The sequence below is a fragment of the Dasypus novemcinctus genome, chromosome 21 (genome assembly GCF_030445035.2).
Source record: "Dasypus novemcinctus isolate mDasNov1 chromosome 21, mDasNov1.1.hap2, whole genome shotgun sequence".
NCBI lineage: Eukaryota > Metazoa > Chordata > Mammalia > Cingulata > Dasypodidae > Dasypus > Dasypus novemcinctus.
In genome coordinates, this window is record NC_080693.1 from 47726027 (window position 1) to 47742181 (window position 16155).

At 42.6% G+C, this 16155-nt stretch overlaps 1 protein-coding gene and 1 non-coding gene across 2 annotated transcripts; both read left to right on the top strand.

Moving 5' to 3' along the window:
- Nucleotides 1-2563: 2563 nt before the first annotated feature.
- On the top strand, nucleotides 2564-13539 carry MRPS23 (mitochondrial ribosomal protein S23). The gene is made up of 5 exons (XM_004461291.5): nucleotides 2564-2944; nucleotides 3890-4060; nucleotides 9729-9806; nucleotides 10007-10133; nucleotides 10482-13539. Exons 1-5 carry the CDS (start codon nucleotides 2901-2903, stop codon nucleotides 10632-10634), a joined length of 573 nt encoding a protein of 190 aa, XP_004461348.1. The 5' UTR covers nucleotides 2564-2900; the 3' UTR covers nucleotides 10635-13539.
- On the top strand, nucleotides 8527-8656 carry LOC111764821 (small nucleolar RNA SNORA31). The gene has a single exon (XR_002797333.1). It is a non-coding gene; the product is annotated as a small nucleolar RNA SNORA31 (small nucleolar RNA).
- Nucleotides 13540-16155: the final 2616 nt, after the last annotated feature.

A 16155-nucleotide genomic window follows, 5' to 3' on the forward strand; every position in this document is an offset into this window, starting at 1 on the left:
ACTGAGGGTTTGGGTCTTTGGCTCCCCTCCCTGAGCTTGGAATACACCCTTTTAATTCTCTAGCCTCAGTAACTGCAGTGACCTACAGGGACAGACCTGGTGGCAGAAGGGAAGTGTGTGTATGGCCTGGGCTGGCAGATAGCACGGGCTTGGACAGAATTAGAAACTTGCTGTGAGGCCTGGGGAGACTATATTTAGCTGGGAGCATGTTTGCTATCCCCAGGGCAAAGTCTTCCAGGCTCCCTAGGACTGGGAGACTGGGGCCTCCACACTTGGCCCAGGGGCCAGCGCTGGGCTCTCTCTTCGCTGCTCTAGAGATCACTGAGGCAGCGTGAAACCTACTTCTCAGTTTAGCCCCAGGCCTCAAATCACGGATCCCTGCCTCTGGGGCCAGTTTTGCCTGGTGCCCTCAGCCCTCCAGTCTCCAGTTTCAGACACAGCCTAGGAGGCTTAGTGGGTCCTAGAAAGGGCCCATGCTGGGCTGGAAGCCTGGCTGTATCAGTCACCTACCAGACAAGTTACTTAACCTCCTGTGGCTGCTTTCTCGTCCACAATGAGGAAAATATTGGCCACCTAATGGGTAGGAGTGTGGAATCAGTGAGATAACAAAAACAAGTAGTGGGGAGCAGATGTAGCTCAAGGGGTTGAGCACCTGCTTCCTATGTACGAGGTCCCAGGTTTGATCCTGGTATCTCAAAAACAAACAAACAACAACAACAACAAAAACAAGTAGTAACTGCTCATCACAGTCCCTTCCTCCTCCCCACCAGCTTTAGGTAGAGTGGGAGGAGACTGGGATGACTTGAGGCTCTTTCTTGAAGACAGAGATAAAGAACTCCCAGGAGATGTGTGTGTGTGTATGTGTGTGTTTGTGTATGTGATTCAAAACAAATAAATGGATTGAAAAATTCAAGGATAAATACAAATGCTTTAACAAGTCAAATTTTGAAAGATATACAAAAGGAAAAAGGTTAACATTCCAGTTTCCTCTCCTGCAGGTTCACCCCAGGATAACTAATGTTCCCAGCAGGAGAGAATAGTGACCTAAGGAGGAAGGGGACAGAAAACCTAATAAGCCTGGTAAGAGAAACTGAGGCACTGGCCTGCTCACTAGCCTGTTAACCGCTGAATCACACAAGCAAGTTAGGAAGGGGCAACTTACAAGCACACAGCCAAGGGCTGCATTATCAGGAGACAGCCAGCAGCATCTTGGTGGGAAAGAGGGAAGGAGTAAGGGCAGGAACCACCGCCACCCCCTTTCACGGTACCTCATCTCGTGAACAGTGACCAGAGGCCAATCACTGCCAGTCAGCATGCCCTGCAGAGTTCTTGGACAGCAGCCAGAAGCCAGTCACCACCAGACAGCAGCCCCTAATCTCCTGAGAATCAAATCACCCAGCAGAGTTTCCCCTGCTTTGACTCAAATATGCCAATCAGCGCAGGCCCTGGAGTCCTGTACTACCATAGAACAGGGGACCCAAAGCAGAATTCCACGTTTCTCCTTTGAAAATGCCCGTTTTTATCCCTGAAGATATACGTTCTGTCTCTTGATTTAACCCCCTCCCCCTCCAATAAATTCTCTACTTGCTTAATTAAATTGTGGCTCATCCTTGAATTCTTTCAGCAACAAAGCCAAGAACCTAGACACCTGTACACCATTCTGGTAATACTTTCACACCATTCTCTCTCCCCATATAAACACAAATGTATATAGAGGTGTTTTTCTTTTTTCTTTCCTTTTTTCCAGGAAGTACCTGGGATTGAATTTAGGACCTCGTACATGGGAAGCAGGTGCTCAAACCACTGAGCTACACCTGCTCGTCTAGAGGTGTATTTTTTTTTCTTTTAACAAACTGACATCTTACTAACAGCATTTCTCTGCAGCTTCTTTTTTCATTTAACAATAAGTCATGGGCATTCATCTCTGTAAATACATAAACCTAACACTTTCCTTTAAATAGTTGTATAGGATTCCCCAGAATGACTGGATCTTAATTTTCCACCTATTTCCCATATGATGGGCTTTTTTTTGGTCTCTATAAACAATGCGGCAATGAAGATCCTTGCACAAATATCCTTATGAAATTGTGCTTTAACTTTTTTATGAGGTGCTTTACCCAAAGTACAGTTACTGGGTTAAAGGGTATGCTATACACCGTTTACCTTTGAACAGTTACTGAGAGGTCACTTTCTCCAAATTTGTTCTGGATACTTTATTTTTCAAGATCCGAAGAGAAGATAGTTAGCCAGGTCCCGAGAAAACCCGTTGCTGGCAGCATCCCTATCAGTGCGGATGCTGGTGGTCCCCAGGGCCTAAAGATTTAGTGAGCAGGAAGGGTAGGCCAGAGGCCTGGGGTCTAGTGTGACCCCGGCTGGACAAGTGATTGCCCCTCCACGGGTCTTGGGTTCCTTGTGCACGGTTTGTGACTGACCACGATTAGCCTCGGTCTGGGTTTGAGTTTGAGCCCTCAAATCTCTTCATTTTAAAATTCCATATCCCTCACCCCCACTCCAGACCGGTAGTCTGTGCTGCAAACTAGCTCCGCGCCATCTTCTTCCCCTCGCGCAGTCCCAGCTTCTCGAGAGGAGCAGGCAGACGGTAAAGCAGCCACCACAATTAATGCCTCCTTTTAGATCGGTCATCTATTACTTCTGCCCGGTTTTGGCTCGCTATTTTCCTTTAGGTTCGACTATCGAGTGCTCCTGCCTGAACCTGGCAAGTAGCCACGGAGCGTGCCCTTTCCGTGCGTCCTCTGCTTCTGCCTGGCTCGGCTCTCCCGCGGGGTTCTGACGTAAACGTGGAGATCCCAGGCTCGGCCAGCAACTTATGCCTCCTTTTCCTGCCGCTCTCTTTTCTGGTTCCGGGGGCTGCTGGTCACGCTGGTTTCGAGGCGCAGGTCATGGCAGGGAGCCGGCTGGAAACCGTGGGGAGCGTTTTCTCGCGGTGAGTGCTCGGAGCCGGGGGTGGGGTGGGAGTGCTGAGAAGCGGGGCTCTTCCTTGGGCCTATCTGTGCACCGTGAGGCGCTCTGCAGGGTGCGGGTGTTTGAGCCGAATGAGGCCCTCTCCGGTGCTCTCTTCTGCCACTGAATGTTTGTGCTTGAAGATGTCTCCTCTAGAGTTTATTATTTATCATGTTAAAAATTGCATCCTGCCATGGGTGGAGTTCTCTAGGACGGGGGGGGGAGAATGAGGCTGATGGGCCTGGCTGGACCGTCCTGGCATTTCCGTGACGAAATGGAGAGTGAGGGGGCGGTCTGGGATGTATATAAGAAGGAGATGGAAGGCCTTAACCCCCGAGCTTTGTTAGGTTCGTTTGGGGTAAGAAAAAGGCTTCCCTGTAGGTGGGGTTTTTCTTTCTCCCCGTTACATCTTGCAGATTCCGCCATCTCTTCTAATGTCCCAGGCTGTGCTAGCCTGATGAGGGATTTTGAGCAGAGCAGGATGTTGTAATTGACTTTTTTTTTTTTAAGATTTGTTTTTTATTTAATCCCTTCCCCCCGCTGTGTATTCCTCTGTGTCCACTTACATTCTTGTCAGCAGCACCGGGGATCTGTCTCTCTTTGTTGTGTCATCTTGTTGATGTCATCTTGGTGTGTCAGCTCTCCCTGTGTGCGGTGCCACTTCTGGGCAGGCTGCACATTTTTCGCATTGGGCTCCTCTCCTTACGGGGTGCACTCCTTGTATGAGGGGCTCCCCTACGCAGGGGACACCCCTGCGTGGCACGGCACTCCTTGCACGCATCAGCACTGTGCATGGGCCAGCTCATCACACAGGTCAGGAGGCCCGGGGTTTGAACCCTGGACCTCCCATGTGATAGGCAGATGCTCTATCCCGTTGAACCAAATCTGTTTCCCTGTAATTGACTTTCATTCTTTTCCTTCCGTTAAGGACTCGAGACCTGATTCGAGCTGGGGTGTTGAAAAAGAAGCCCATCTGGTATGACATATATAATGCCTTTCCCCCGCTGAGGGAGCCGGTCTTCCGAAGGCCCCGCTTGCGATACGGCAAAGCTAAAGCCTCAATACAGGACATCTTTTACCACGAGGATCGGATTAGAGCGTGAGTATCTGCGCAGTCCCTGTGATGGATAAGAGGCAGCAGAGCTTCAGAAGGAAAGGTGTAGTCAGCACTCTGGTAACTTAAATAAGGAATTGAGTAAGGGGCTTGCCTGGGAGGTCTTGTATACCTAACGCTCCTTCCTGAGGGTGAGAGAAACAGAAGTTCTGAGCAGTGGAATCTGGAGCCCAGCAACGAATAGATCGTTGCAATGAAAGCTACCAGTTGTTGAACATCTGCTTTGTGCCCTGCAGCATGCTAAATCCTTTACAAACATCTACTCTCACCCTGCTTGGTAGGTGGGTAGTCTTGTCTCCATTTTACTCCTGAGGACTATGAGGGTAACGGAGGTTAACTAACTGATCTCCTCTGGTTCCCCAGGAGGGTGGCAGACCTGGGAATCATATCTCTGACTCCGGGTTTTTGTGCTTCCCAATCATGCCAGCTTTCTTCAGGAGTGGAGATCAGAACATGGTTCAAGACCTTTGATGCCACTTCAGAGAGAAGGATGCATACAAATCCAAGAGGTTTAAAAATAATTATCAGTAGAAATTTGAGAAGAAGTGCTCACTTTAGCATCAGTTTTCTTTTTCATTAAAAGTAATATATGCTCCTTGTGGAAAATTTAAAAACAAAGGAAAAGTACAAAGAAGACAGCACACATTACCTAGAGTCCCTACCATGTGGAGATAATGGTTTGAAGACAAGCCCTGCTACTTATTAGCTCCATGACCTTGGGCAAATTAATCCTTTAGGCTTTAGGTTCCACACAGTAAAATACGACAATAATAAAATTTACTTCATAGGGTTGTAAAAGTTAGATAAGAAAAGCACGTAAAACATTTTTAAAAAAAATTTTTTAAAGATTTATTTATTTATTCATTTCTCTCCGCTTCCCCCCCACCCCACTTGTCTGTTCTCTGTGTCTATTCGCTTCATCACCATCTTTGTCCGCTTCTGTTGTTGTCAGCAGCACGGGCATCTGTGTTTCTTTTTGTTGCATCATGTTGTTGTGTCAGCTCTCCGTGTGGGTGGTGCCATTCTTGGGCAGGCTGCCCTTTCTTTTGCACTGGGCACGGCTATCCTTATGGGGCACACTCTTTGCGCGTGGGGCTCCCCTATGCAGGGGGACACCCCTTCGTGGCACGGCACTCCTTGCGCGCATCAGCTCTGCGCATGGGCCAGCTCTACACGGGTCAAGGAGGCCCGGGGTTTGAACCGCGGACCTCCCATATATGGTAGACGGACTCCCTAACCACTGGACCAAGTCTGCCGCCCATAAAACATTTTTAGACCAGTGCCTGGTATGAAGTTAGCCTTCAGTAAATGTTAACCATTATTGTTTCATTATTGTTAATAACATTTAGTTCTGTTTCCTTCCATACTTTTCGATAATAGGTGTGTATATATGATTTAGTAGTATACAATACAAATAATTTGTGTCTTTTTTCTCCTTAACTTTATTGTATTTTCCCATGTCATTATACATTTTAAAGAATACATTAATTCTGTTGTGAATGTTCTATATTTTATTAAACTATTTCCCTTGGATTAGACATTCATGGTATTTATATAATATTAGGTATAATAAATAGCAATAGTTTTGCATATGTATATTTCTTTGCAACATTATTATTTTTAAAGATTTATTTATTTATTTCTACCCACTCCCTCCATTGTCTACTCTGTTTACATTTGCTGTGTGTTCTTCTGTGTTGGCTCTGGGAATCAATCTTGGAACCTTCTAGAGTGGGAAAGAGGTGATCCTTCTCTTGTGCCACCCTGGTCTGCTGCTTCTCTTATTATCGCTCCTCTGTGTCTCTTTTTGTTGCATCATCTTGCTGCGCCAGCTCTCTGTGTGGGCCAGCACTCCTGCATGTGCAGCACTCCATGTGGGCCAGCAGAATGCGTGGGCCGTGTCGCCGCACGGACCAGCTTGCCTTCACCAGGAGGCCCTGGGTATGGAACCCTGCCACCTCCTGTATTGTAGAAGGGAGCCCAATTGCTTGAGCCACATTTGCTTCCCTGATTATTTCTTTAGGGTAGATTTCTACAACTGTAATTGATTAGGTCTAATAGTGTGAACATTTTAATCTCTTGTTGCAGTTTCCTAAATTGGTAGCATTAAAAATTGTCCTGGTTTATACTCTGATTACCAGAATCTGAGCGTTCTTACTTCACCCTTGTTAGCATTGATAATGATTATTTAAATTTTTTCTGACGTAGATAGTTTAAAAATAGTTTAAAAATTTTATATTCTATTTTTTGATTAGTAAGATGTTTCTGTTTTTATATTTTTTGGACATTTGAATTTAATTTGGAAAATATCCATGTTCTTCATTTTCATAATTGCTGCTATTTATCAATAAGAGTTCTTCATAGAATTATAGATATTAATCATTTGACATGTTGTAAATATTATTTTATGTTATTTACCATTTATAGTCCTTTTTTTCCTGGACTATTCCATTGATCTGTTTGCCTATTTCTTTTTTTGTTTCTTAATTAATTTTTTTTATTAGAGAAGTTATAGATTTATAAAAAGATCATGCACAAAATACAGTTTCCTTCCTCCTCCTTCTTTTCCTCTCAAAACCTACATGGCGATGGAAAAGGTATTTCTGATGGTCTCTCAGCAACATTCTTAAAGCTCTGTTGTTTTTCATTTCAGTCCTATAATAAACATTTTCTTGGCTAAATCCTCAATTTTGTAACGGTAAAACAAAAAGAACAGCTCAGATGTCACATGCTCATATGTCACATACTTCTCTGATGCCTCTCTCTGTCAGTGTTTTTTCCTTATTTGGGCACCCAGAATACCTTGTTCCTCTTGCCCCTCTTCTGGACTTATCCTGTCCTTAGTAGTTCTGCATGTTAAATGCCCTTTCATTAAATAACACTTACTAAGAACCACTGTGGGTCAGGGTCTGGCATATTCATCGCTGTAAACTCAGCATCTAGCCAGTGCATGGCATGTAAGTTGCTTGTTATTTCTCTTGAATGAAGAATTTAATGAATTAATTCAGTGAACAAATGAACCATGAGGCTAGTAGAGGGAGGCATAAGAGAAGAGTCTTAGAAGAGGAAGGATGGAGGGCTGGGATAGGGGCTCTTTGGAGAATGGCCATCAGAGTTTTATTTCCCTGAAATACCTTCTGGAACAATGGGTTGGAAACCACATCTGTGGCCGCATTTAGCCTTCCAGTTCACATAACTGGGTTCCAAGTAAGTGGTAAATCATGCACTGGGCATTTGCTGAAAAAGCCCCTTTCCTCAAATTCTGATGCCAGTTAGTTTTTGTTCTTTTTCTCTCCCTTCCCTCCACCCTGCTGTTTTGCTGTCTGTGTCCACTTGCTATGTGATCTCCTGTGTCTCTTTTTTTTTTAAGATTTATTTATTTCTTCCTCTTCCCCTTCTCCAGCCCTGCTGTTTTTGCTGTCTGTATTGTCTTCTCTTCTCATTTTCTCTTCTCTAGGATTCACTGGGATTTGATCCTGGAGACCGCTGATGGGGAGAGAGGTTCCCTGTCAATTGCACCACCTCAGTTCCTGGTTTCTGCTGAGCTTCACCTTGACTCTCCCCTTGTCTCTCTTTTGATGTGTCGTCATCTTGCTGTGTGACTCACTTGCGCGGGGCACTGGCTCACCATGTGGGCACTTGTGCGGCTACTGGCTTGCCGTGTGGGCACGTTTTCTCTTCTTCTATTTCACCAGGAGGCCCCAGGGATCGAACCCAGGTCCTACCATATGGTAGGCAGAAGCTCTATCAGTTGAGCCACATCCACTTCCCTGTGTCTCTTTTCTTTTGTCTTCCCTTCTCATTTTCTCCTTCAGGTTTCACCAGGATTCAATCCTGGGGACCTCTGATGTGGAAGAGAGGTTCCCTGTCGCTTGCGCTACCTCTCTTCCTGGTTTCTGTGCGTCTCACCTTGACTCTCCCCTGCGTCTCTCTTTTGTTGCTACATCACCTTGCTGAGTTGCTTGCTGCGCATGGGCTTGGCTTGCCATGCAGGCACCCCTTTACCAGGAGGCCTCGGGGATTGAATCCAGGTCCTCCCATCCGGTGGATGGAAGTCACTTGAGCCACACCCGCTTCTCAGTTTTAAGTACCATAATTTGTAAAGGGTTTTTTTGTTTTTAATTGCGTTAAGATCAGAGTTTGTGCCTAACTGAAGTAAATATTCATCCCTTATTCTTACCACTGTTGCTTGATACAAGAATACCAAATTTATAAGGTCATTATATTCTTTATTGTGGCCTGGGCACCTTTTATGCAAAGAATCTTTTTTTCTTCCCAGTACTCCTTTGAGGTAGGAAAAGGCAAGTATGTTTTTTTCCTACTTGGAAGTTTTCAGGGTAGGACATGACATGTTTGAGGCATTAAATACTTTTTCACTACTTTTCTGCCCAGATCCATTGCGTGCCCATGGTAGGAGATGTTATGTTTCATTTACACATTAAAATCATTTGATGCATCTGACAGCCCTGGAGCTGTTAATGTCTGCTGCTCAGGTTTCCACTATAGAAGCAAGAAAAAGAAGTCCTCGTGCTTTCTGTCTGTTTGCTTGTGGCAGCCAAGATTGAATGGGGGAATACAGGAAATCCTAAAAAACAAAAACAAAAACCCCATTTGCATTTCTATTATATAGATGGCAGTGGAACTGTGTGATAGGTCATTGCATAATATTCTACTGTTCCTTGTTTCTGGTTGAATATTTTTATTATTACTATTAAGGCCAAAATAATAACACCTATATTTATATAGTTCTCTGGACCTTTATCTTTGTGCCCCGCCCCCTTTTGTGTTTTGATGTTTTTAAGAACTTATACCAAACCAAATTTCAGATGGATCAAAACCTAAATGCAAAAAGTGAAATCATATAAGTACTAGAAGAGGGAAGTGGATGTGGGTCAAGCAATTGGGCTCCCATCTACTATATAGGAGGTCCAGGGTTCGATACCCAGGCCTGTGTGGCGAGCTGGCCCACACGGAGTGCTGCCCTGCATGCAGTGCTGGCCCACATGGAGAGCTGGCACAGCAAGATTATACAACAGAAAGAGACACAGAGGAGAGATAGTAAGAGATGCAGCAGAACAGGGAGCTAAGGTGGCGCAAGAGAATGACCACCTCTCTCCCACTCTGGAAGGTCCTAGGATAGGTTCCTGGAGCTGCCTAATGAGAAGACAAGCAGGCGCAGAAGAACACACAGCGAATGGACACAGAGCAGACAACTGAGGGAGGGGAAAATAAATAAATAAATAAATATTTTAAAAAAAATGTACTAGAAGAAAATATTTGAGAATTTAAAAAATAATCTGAGTGATATAGGCCTTTATAAGCATGGCATAAAACCCAGAAGCCATAAAAGAAAAGATTAAAGTTTTCTGCAGGGAAAGAAATAGCATAAGCAAAATTAAACAACAGCCATATACAGGGAAAAATTTTTTTAACATATTTGACAAAGGACTAATTTCCAGTTTATAAATTTGTTTATAAATCATTGAAAAGATTGGCAAATAGAAAAATGGCCTGAACACAAAAAACACAATAAGCTGTTAAACACTTAGGATATGTAGATCAAACTCCCAGGGCCAAATAGTTATCGCTTTTGCTCAGTTTTGGGCCACAATCTGTCATTAGACATTAATAGCGTGTTGTTGTTCTTTCTTAGGAAATTTTATTCGGCCTATGGATCTGGTCAAAAAGCTTTTGATCTGTTCAATCCAAACTTCAAGTCTACATGTCAACGGTAAGTAATTTTATTTACTTTTTTTTTTTTATTAAAGAATTTAGTTACCAGTTTGACAAGTTTTGTTGAATTCCATTTGAAAAAAAAAGAAGACATTAAGACTTTCCTATAGGAAGATCTGTTAAGGGGATGCTTGATATAGTATAAGCACATCGCTCAACAACTCTAAATACCTAAGATGTGACTGCTTGGAATTTTAGGTTTGTGGAGAAGTACATTGAACTACAGAAACTTGGAGAGACAGATGAAGAGAAGTTATTTGTGGAAACAGGGAAGGCTTTATTGGCACAAGGTGTCATTTTAAGACGATTAGTAGAAGCAAAGCCTGTGAGTATTTTATTATTAAAACCGTTACTAGGATTAGTTGCCCATTTATCAGAAGTTAAAGGGAGGCCTGGTTTTCTTTTTCCTTACCTTGACTCATGTTCTTCAGTGTGATAGGTCAAGACTTGTGGTAGTGACTGCTACTTGGAAAAAGTGAGTTGTCATTAGGGTTTTTGAAATTGTGATTCTATAAAGGTCATGTTTATTCTTTTTTATGGTAGAATTTGACCTGAGATATTAAAGTTAAATTTTTTACTCAGTGACAGAATGTGCATAGTTGTATGTTTTCAGCCAATTAACTGAGTGAAAATAGTAACATCTGTGTGACATACTTGTATCTGATCTGTTAAGGAGCAGAAAGGTCGTCATGCTTCCTGGAAATCTGAACGTGTAGATGTTAAACCCCAAACTGTATTGGAAGAAAATCAGCCTCTGAAAGAAGTTCCACAGGATCCACATTTGGAGGCATCGGAAGAGCAGTCCAAGTGTCAGTCACCTCCCTGAAGGACTTGTATACTGTGTATACTGACATTCAAACTGTATTCACTAGATGAATGCTGAGCTGTTTTTAACAGTGGAACTGTGTAAATGTTTCTAAGTCTCTAAGGCATCATGTTTACCTTCTCTTAGTTTCTATTTCTGGGTTGCTCAGTATCATGGTTTGAAAGCAGTTATATGAACTTTTGTGTTAGAATGTTATTAAATAAAGAATTCCTTAGCCACTTAGAAAGTAATTTTACTGTGGAATTATAAATAACATGAGGAAACCTTTATGAATATTGTTTGAATGGGACTCATTTATATATATATATTTTTTATTAGAGTTGTGAGCTTACAAAACAATAATGTATAATGTGCAGAATTCTCATACATCATCCCTCCACCAACACCTTATATTGTTGTGAACATTTGCTATAGTTTCCAAAAGAACATCATCAGACTATTACCACTAACTGTGGTCCATACGGTATATTTGGTATATTTTCTCCATACACCTCACCTTGTTAACACCATGTACTAGTATTGTACATTTGTTATAGTTCTTAAGAGAACACTCTCATATTTGTAGTTAACCACAGTCCATTTTCCAACACATGGTTCACTGTGATATACAGTCCCATGACTTGTACAGTCTATTCAAAGTATGCACTCAGTGGCTATCACTTCATCAGAGTTATGCAGTCAACACCCCAGTAAACCTTTGAGCATTTTTCTTAGTCCAAAAGGAAAAATCCCATATCCCCCTATTATTGACCATTGGCGTTGATATACTACCTTTTTTAATACTGATGTGAGAATATTATAATGCTATTATCTGTAGTCCATAAGTTATATTAATTGTGTTTTTCCCATGCATCACCATGTTCTTTTCTCTTTGTGATAGTGACATACATTTGTTCTAGTTCATAGAAGAGCAGTCTTGTATTTGTACTGTTAACCACAATCCTCATCCACCTCTGGGTTCACTATGTTAATCAGTCCCTAGGTTTTTCTCTAGCTTTTTTTCAATTGACATTTACATCTCTAGACTACCCCTTTCAGCCACAATCCCATTTCTAAACCAGCCATGTCAGTTATACTCACTATAATGTGGTACCATCAACTCTGTTCATTTCCACATTGTTACAGTCAAGCTAACTGAAAATTCTACATACATTAAACATTAGTACCCCTCCTCAGCCCTCATCCTATCTCCTAGTAACTTATACTCTCGGTTTTACTCCATGCTTTATTCTTCATATTTAGTACATTTTAGTGAGACCATACAAAGAATTTATTTGTCCTTTTGTGTCTGGCTTATTTTACTCAGCATAATGTCCTCAAGGTTTATCCATGTTATTATGTGTGTCCCAATTTCATTTCTTCTTACAGCAGTATAATGTGACATTGTATGTATATACTACATTTTGTTTATCCTTAATGGACGTGGAGTAGATTTGTTTGGATTTTTGTGTTAGCATGTGGGCTAGCTACATTTGATTCTCTGGTATGTTTCTGTTCTCCGGATTCAACAGACATTTACTTGCACATACTGTCTGGTTCATTGGTCACCTATTTCTGTCTGCAGGTAATCTTTGTATTCTTTGCTATAGAACTGTTGCCCTTCAACTTGAGAGGCCAAGCTGACTTTGGGTTTGCAGTAAGTTAGGACCTATCATTGATGATGGATGAAGGAAAACTGTACCTTTGATCTGACTTAATTGTGGTGGAAACAATTAGCAGAGGCCTGCACATAGTAGGTTGCTCAGTAAATATTTGTTGAATGAAGGAATGAAGGAATGAATCATATGTCCAGCTAAAGACTGTATTCACATGGCATTTCTGTAGGAAATTTGGTTGTCTAGAGGGGAGCAGCCCTTTTAGATGCTGCTCTCCACCCAGGGCCCACTCCCAGGTACTGAGGCCTGCCCACAGGTCCTTACCAATTGGCCTGCCTTTCTCATTTCCATTTCTTTTACTCAGTAAATCAAAGGTTCTTATAAGGTTGTGACCTTAGCATTTGTGATTGTGTTAATATTTTCAACTACTAGTCAAATTGCTTCAGAAATTCCTTATTTTAAAACTCCTGTAGCTTTTCTACCCTATTGTTCTTTGTGAGCATTACTGTAAGGGTGGGCCCCGCATCTCATAGCCTGTACTGATTTTTGCCTACAGGTGCTCAGTTAAGTTAGATAGATAAATACCTGTCTCAAAGCAGTTCTCAGCTGTGCTGCTTTCCTTGCTACCTTGATCGCTGTTTACAATTCCTTTTGTCCAGGGAGTGCTTTCATTTTCCATGGGGAAGTCAGTTCCACCCATTCAAAAACATTAGGTAACCATTGGGTGCCAAATACCTGGCCAAGCCCCGGGAGGATTAAACAAGCTGGAGGAAACGGTGTCTGTGCTCAGAAGAATAACTGGACAAAGTAAGTCACTTTAAAAAAAAATCTGGTTGCATCATCGTCTTTTTGGTGCGGTGCGGGGGCCTTGCACCTCTCCATGCAGGTCTGGGATGGCTTTTTCTTTTTTTCAACCAGGTCCCGGAGATTGAACCTGGGTCCTCCAAATGATAAATGGGAGCTCAAATGCTTGAGCCACAGCGGCTTCCTCTAAGTCACTTATTACCTCTGTTAATATGTTTCTGGCTTTTTTTTAAGGCAGTTTTTAAAAAGCAATTTTATTGGGATGTATTCATTTGCCATACTGTCCATCTAAAGTGTACATTCAGTGGGTTTTGATATAATCACAAGAGTTGTGCATTCATCATCACAGTCAATATAGGAGCATTTTCATTACTTCAAAAATAAAAACCTCCCACTCCTTAGCAGTTATCTCTCAATCCCTCCATCCCTTGCCATACATTTCTGCTACTCTAATTCCATCTCTATAAATTTATATTTATAATTTATATAAATGGAGTCAATATGCAGTATTTGTGTCTGGTTCTGTCACTTAGGATAATTCTTTTTTTTTTTACAATTGATAAAAAATTATTAATATATTACCTTTTACTACAGTCCATAGTTTCCTTTACCTATCTTTTAGCTTAGATACCACCCTTTTATTAGCATCTTATAATATTACTGTACATTTGTTCTGATTTCATGGGAGAACATTCTTTATTTGAACTATTAACCACACTCATCATCTGCAACAGGGTTCGCTATGCTATACAGTCCCATGTTTCATCCTTTAGCTTTTCTTACTAGTAACATCCACGACTCTCAACTTTGCCTTTCAATCAGTCATACACCATATTGATGCTGCTAATTACATTCTCTCTAATGTGCTATTATCATCTCTCCAACTCCAAGCATTTACAATCAACTTTATTACAAATTCTGCACAAATTAAGCCTCTGCTCTTCATTCTCAATCCTCAGTCTATCTTTTGGTGACCAGTCTTCTAGCTATCAACTCCATGACTTAGCTCATATATTAGTGAGATAATGAAATACTTGTCCTTTTGTGTTGACTTGTTTCACTCAACATAATGTCCTCAAGTTTCATCCATGATGTCAGGTACATCACGATTTAATTTCTTCTTAAAGCTGAATAATATTCCATCATATGCATATACCCCATTTTGTTTATCCATCTGTTAATGGACACATGGGTTGCTTCCATCTGACAATTGTGAATAATGCCACTAAGAACAACAGTGTGCAAAGATCTGTAGAAGACCCTGTTTTCAATTCTTTTGAGCATACACCTAGGAGAGGGTTTGCTGGGTCATATGGTGATTCTGTGTGTAACTTTCTGAGAAACTGCTAAACTTACTTATTTTAAGATTTATTTTATTTACTCTCTGTCTTCATGCTTGCACTCACTGTCTGCCCTCCATGTCCATTCGCAGCATGTCCTTCAGTGACTTCTTGTCTTCTTGTCTTCTCTTTAGGTGGCACTGGGAACAGATCCCAGGGTCTTACAGAGTGGGAGAGAGGCGCTCAATCGCTTGAGCCACTTCATTTCCCTGGTTTGTTGCATCTCTCATTGTCTTCTTCCTCTGTGTCTCCTTTTTTTGTTGTTGCTGTTGCTTCATCTCATTGCATCAGCTTTCCCTGCAGGCCAGCTCTCCCCATGCGCCAGCTCGCCTTCACCAGGAGGCCCCAGGAACTGAACCTGGGACCTCTCATATGGTAGATGGGAGCCCAATCACTTGAGCCACAACCAACTGACCGGTCCTTACAGTATGCTTGGAGAGAAGGGAAGTGTGGCCTCATTCTTGTTTTTAAGGGGCTTACAATCTAGTTGGGAAGACAAGAGTGACTTGGAAACAATTAGATGAAGAGGAATCCTTTCAAATTATAAAATTACAATAGCGATTCAGGGGAACAGGATAAGCTCTGGACTAATCTAGGAATAGAACCTGGGAAAACCTCCAAGGATGGGTGGGATTTGAAGCACATGTGCCGTTGCTCCTGCCAGGTGCACCCTCCCTGCCACCACAGTCCTTAGAAATCGTGCCTTCACTGCCCTTTTCAAATGGTATCTCTGCCTGCAAACTTTACCTAATGTTCAAATTAAGTGTCAAATCCCCGTGGAACCCCCTTGCATGCCCAAGGCACCTTCCTGCAATTTGCTTACCTTATCTATTGTTTGTACACTAGTCTAATTTACATTCAAGTGGTAACTTCTCCATTAAGTAACTTTCTCTGGTAAGAGTCTAAAGAAGGGCAGAAACAATTATTCATCTTTGTAGCCATGGAAGCACTGAACAGTGCCTTTTGGGAGCAGACGCTCCATGTGGGTTTGCTGTGCTGTAGAAGAGGAAGGCAGACACTGAGGTTGCAGATCCGTTTGTACAAGATGAATCTCAAGATCTGGATTCTAATTCAGGTTGCTCCAGTTTTCAGTGGTGTGACTGTTGTGCCTGTCACAGTTTCACAGCAAAATGGGATAGTGTTTGCCTGCTTGGCTTCCAGCTGGTGTTGTGAGGCTTGATCGAGAAGGCTCCTTTGTAATATATGTGATGCGCGCTCTTATTACCATTACAGATGGGATGGGATCAGATCACGGTGGCCTTGAAAGCTACCCAGAGAAGTTGAGTTGGATGTAGGGAGATTTCTGAGCAGGGAGGTAACATGATGAAAGCAGAGTCAAGTGAAAGGAAGATTCACCCAGATGTGCTCTAAGAAATGGGGCTGGGGAGTGGGCAGGGAGGGAGGGAAGAGGAGACCATGGATGGGACAGGCACCTCCAAGGTTAGAAACCCAGGTGACCAGAAGAATAGTAGTGTCACAAACAAAGACTACAGAGTGGGGAAGAAGCGCTGGTGCTTCAACTCAACATGCAGAGCTGGTGGGATGGTGCAGCATCGCAGACCAATAGGGGCTGTGTGTGTGGGAGAGACAGAAAATCCCTAGTCCTGGGGTGGGAGGTGGAGCCAGTAGAATGAATGAGCTCTCCAAGGGAGAGTATAGAGACAGCCCGTCTAGGGCTGGACCAGGCTAAACGACAGGAGGGCCAGGAAAGCCAGCCCTGGAACCAAAGTCCCACATGTATTAATACTAATAAATAGGCTCAAGTGGCCCTGGATTCACCAA

What these genes read in the sequence shown, in the direction of transcription:
- MRPS23 (XM_004461291.5), top strand. Translation starts at nt 2,901, where the DNA reads ATGGCAGGGAGCCGGCTGGAAACCGTGGGGAGCGTTTTCTCGCG. An exon ending in TTCAAGTCTACATGTCAACG is followed by an intron (nt 9,807 to 10,006) that starts GTAAGTAATTTT and finishes TTGGAATTTTAG; the next exon opens with GTTTGTGGAGAAGTACATTG. An exon ending in GATTAGTAGAAGCAAAGCCT is followed by an intron (nt 10,134 to 10,481) that starts GTGAGTATTTTA and finishes TGATCTGTTAAG; the next exon opens with GAGCAGAAAGGTCGTCATGC.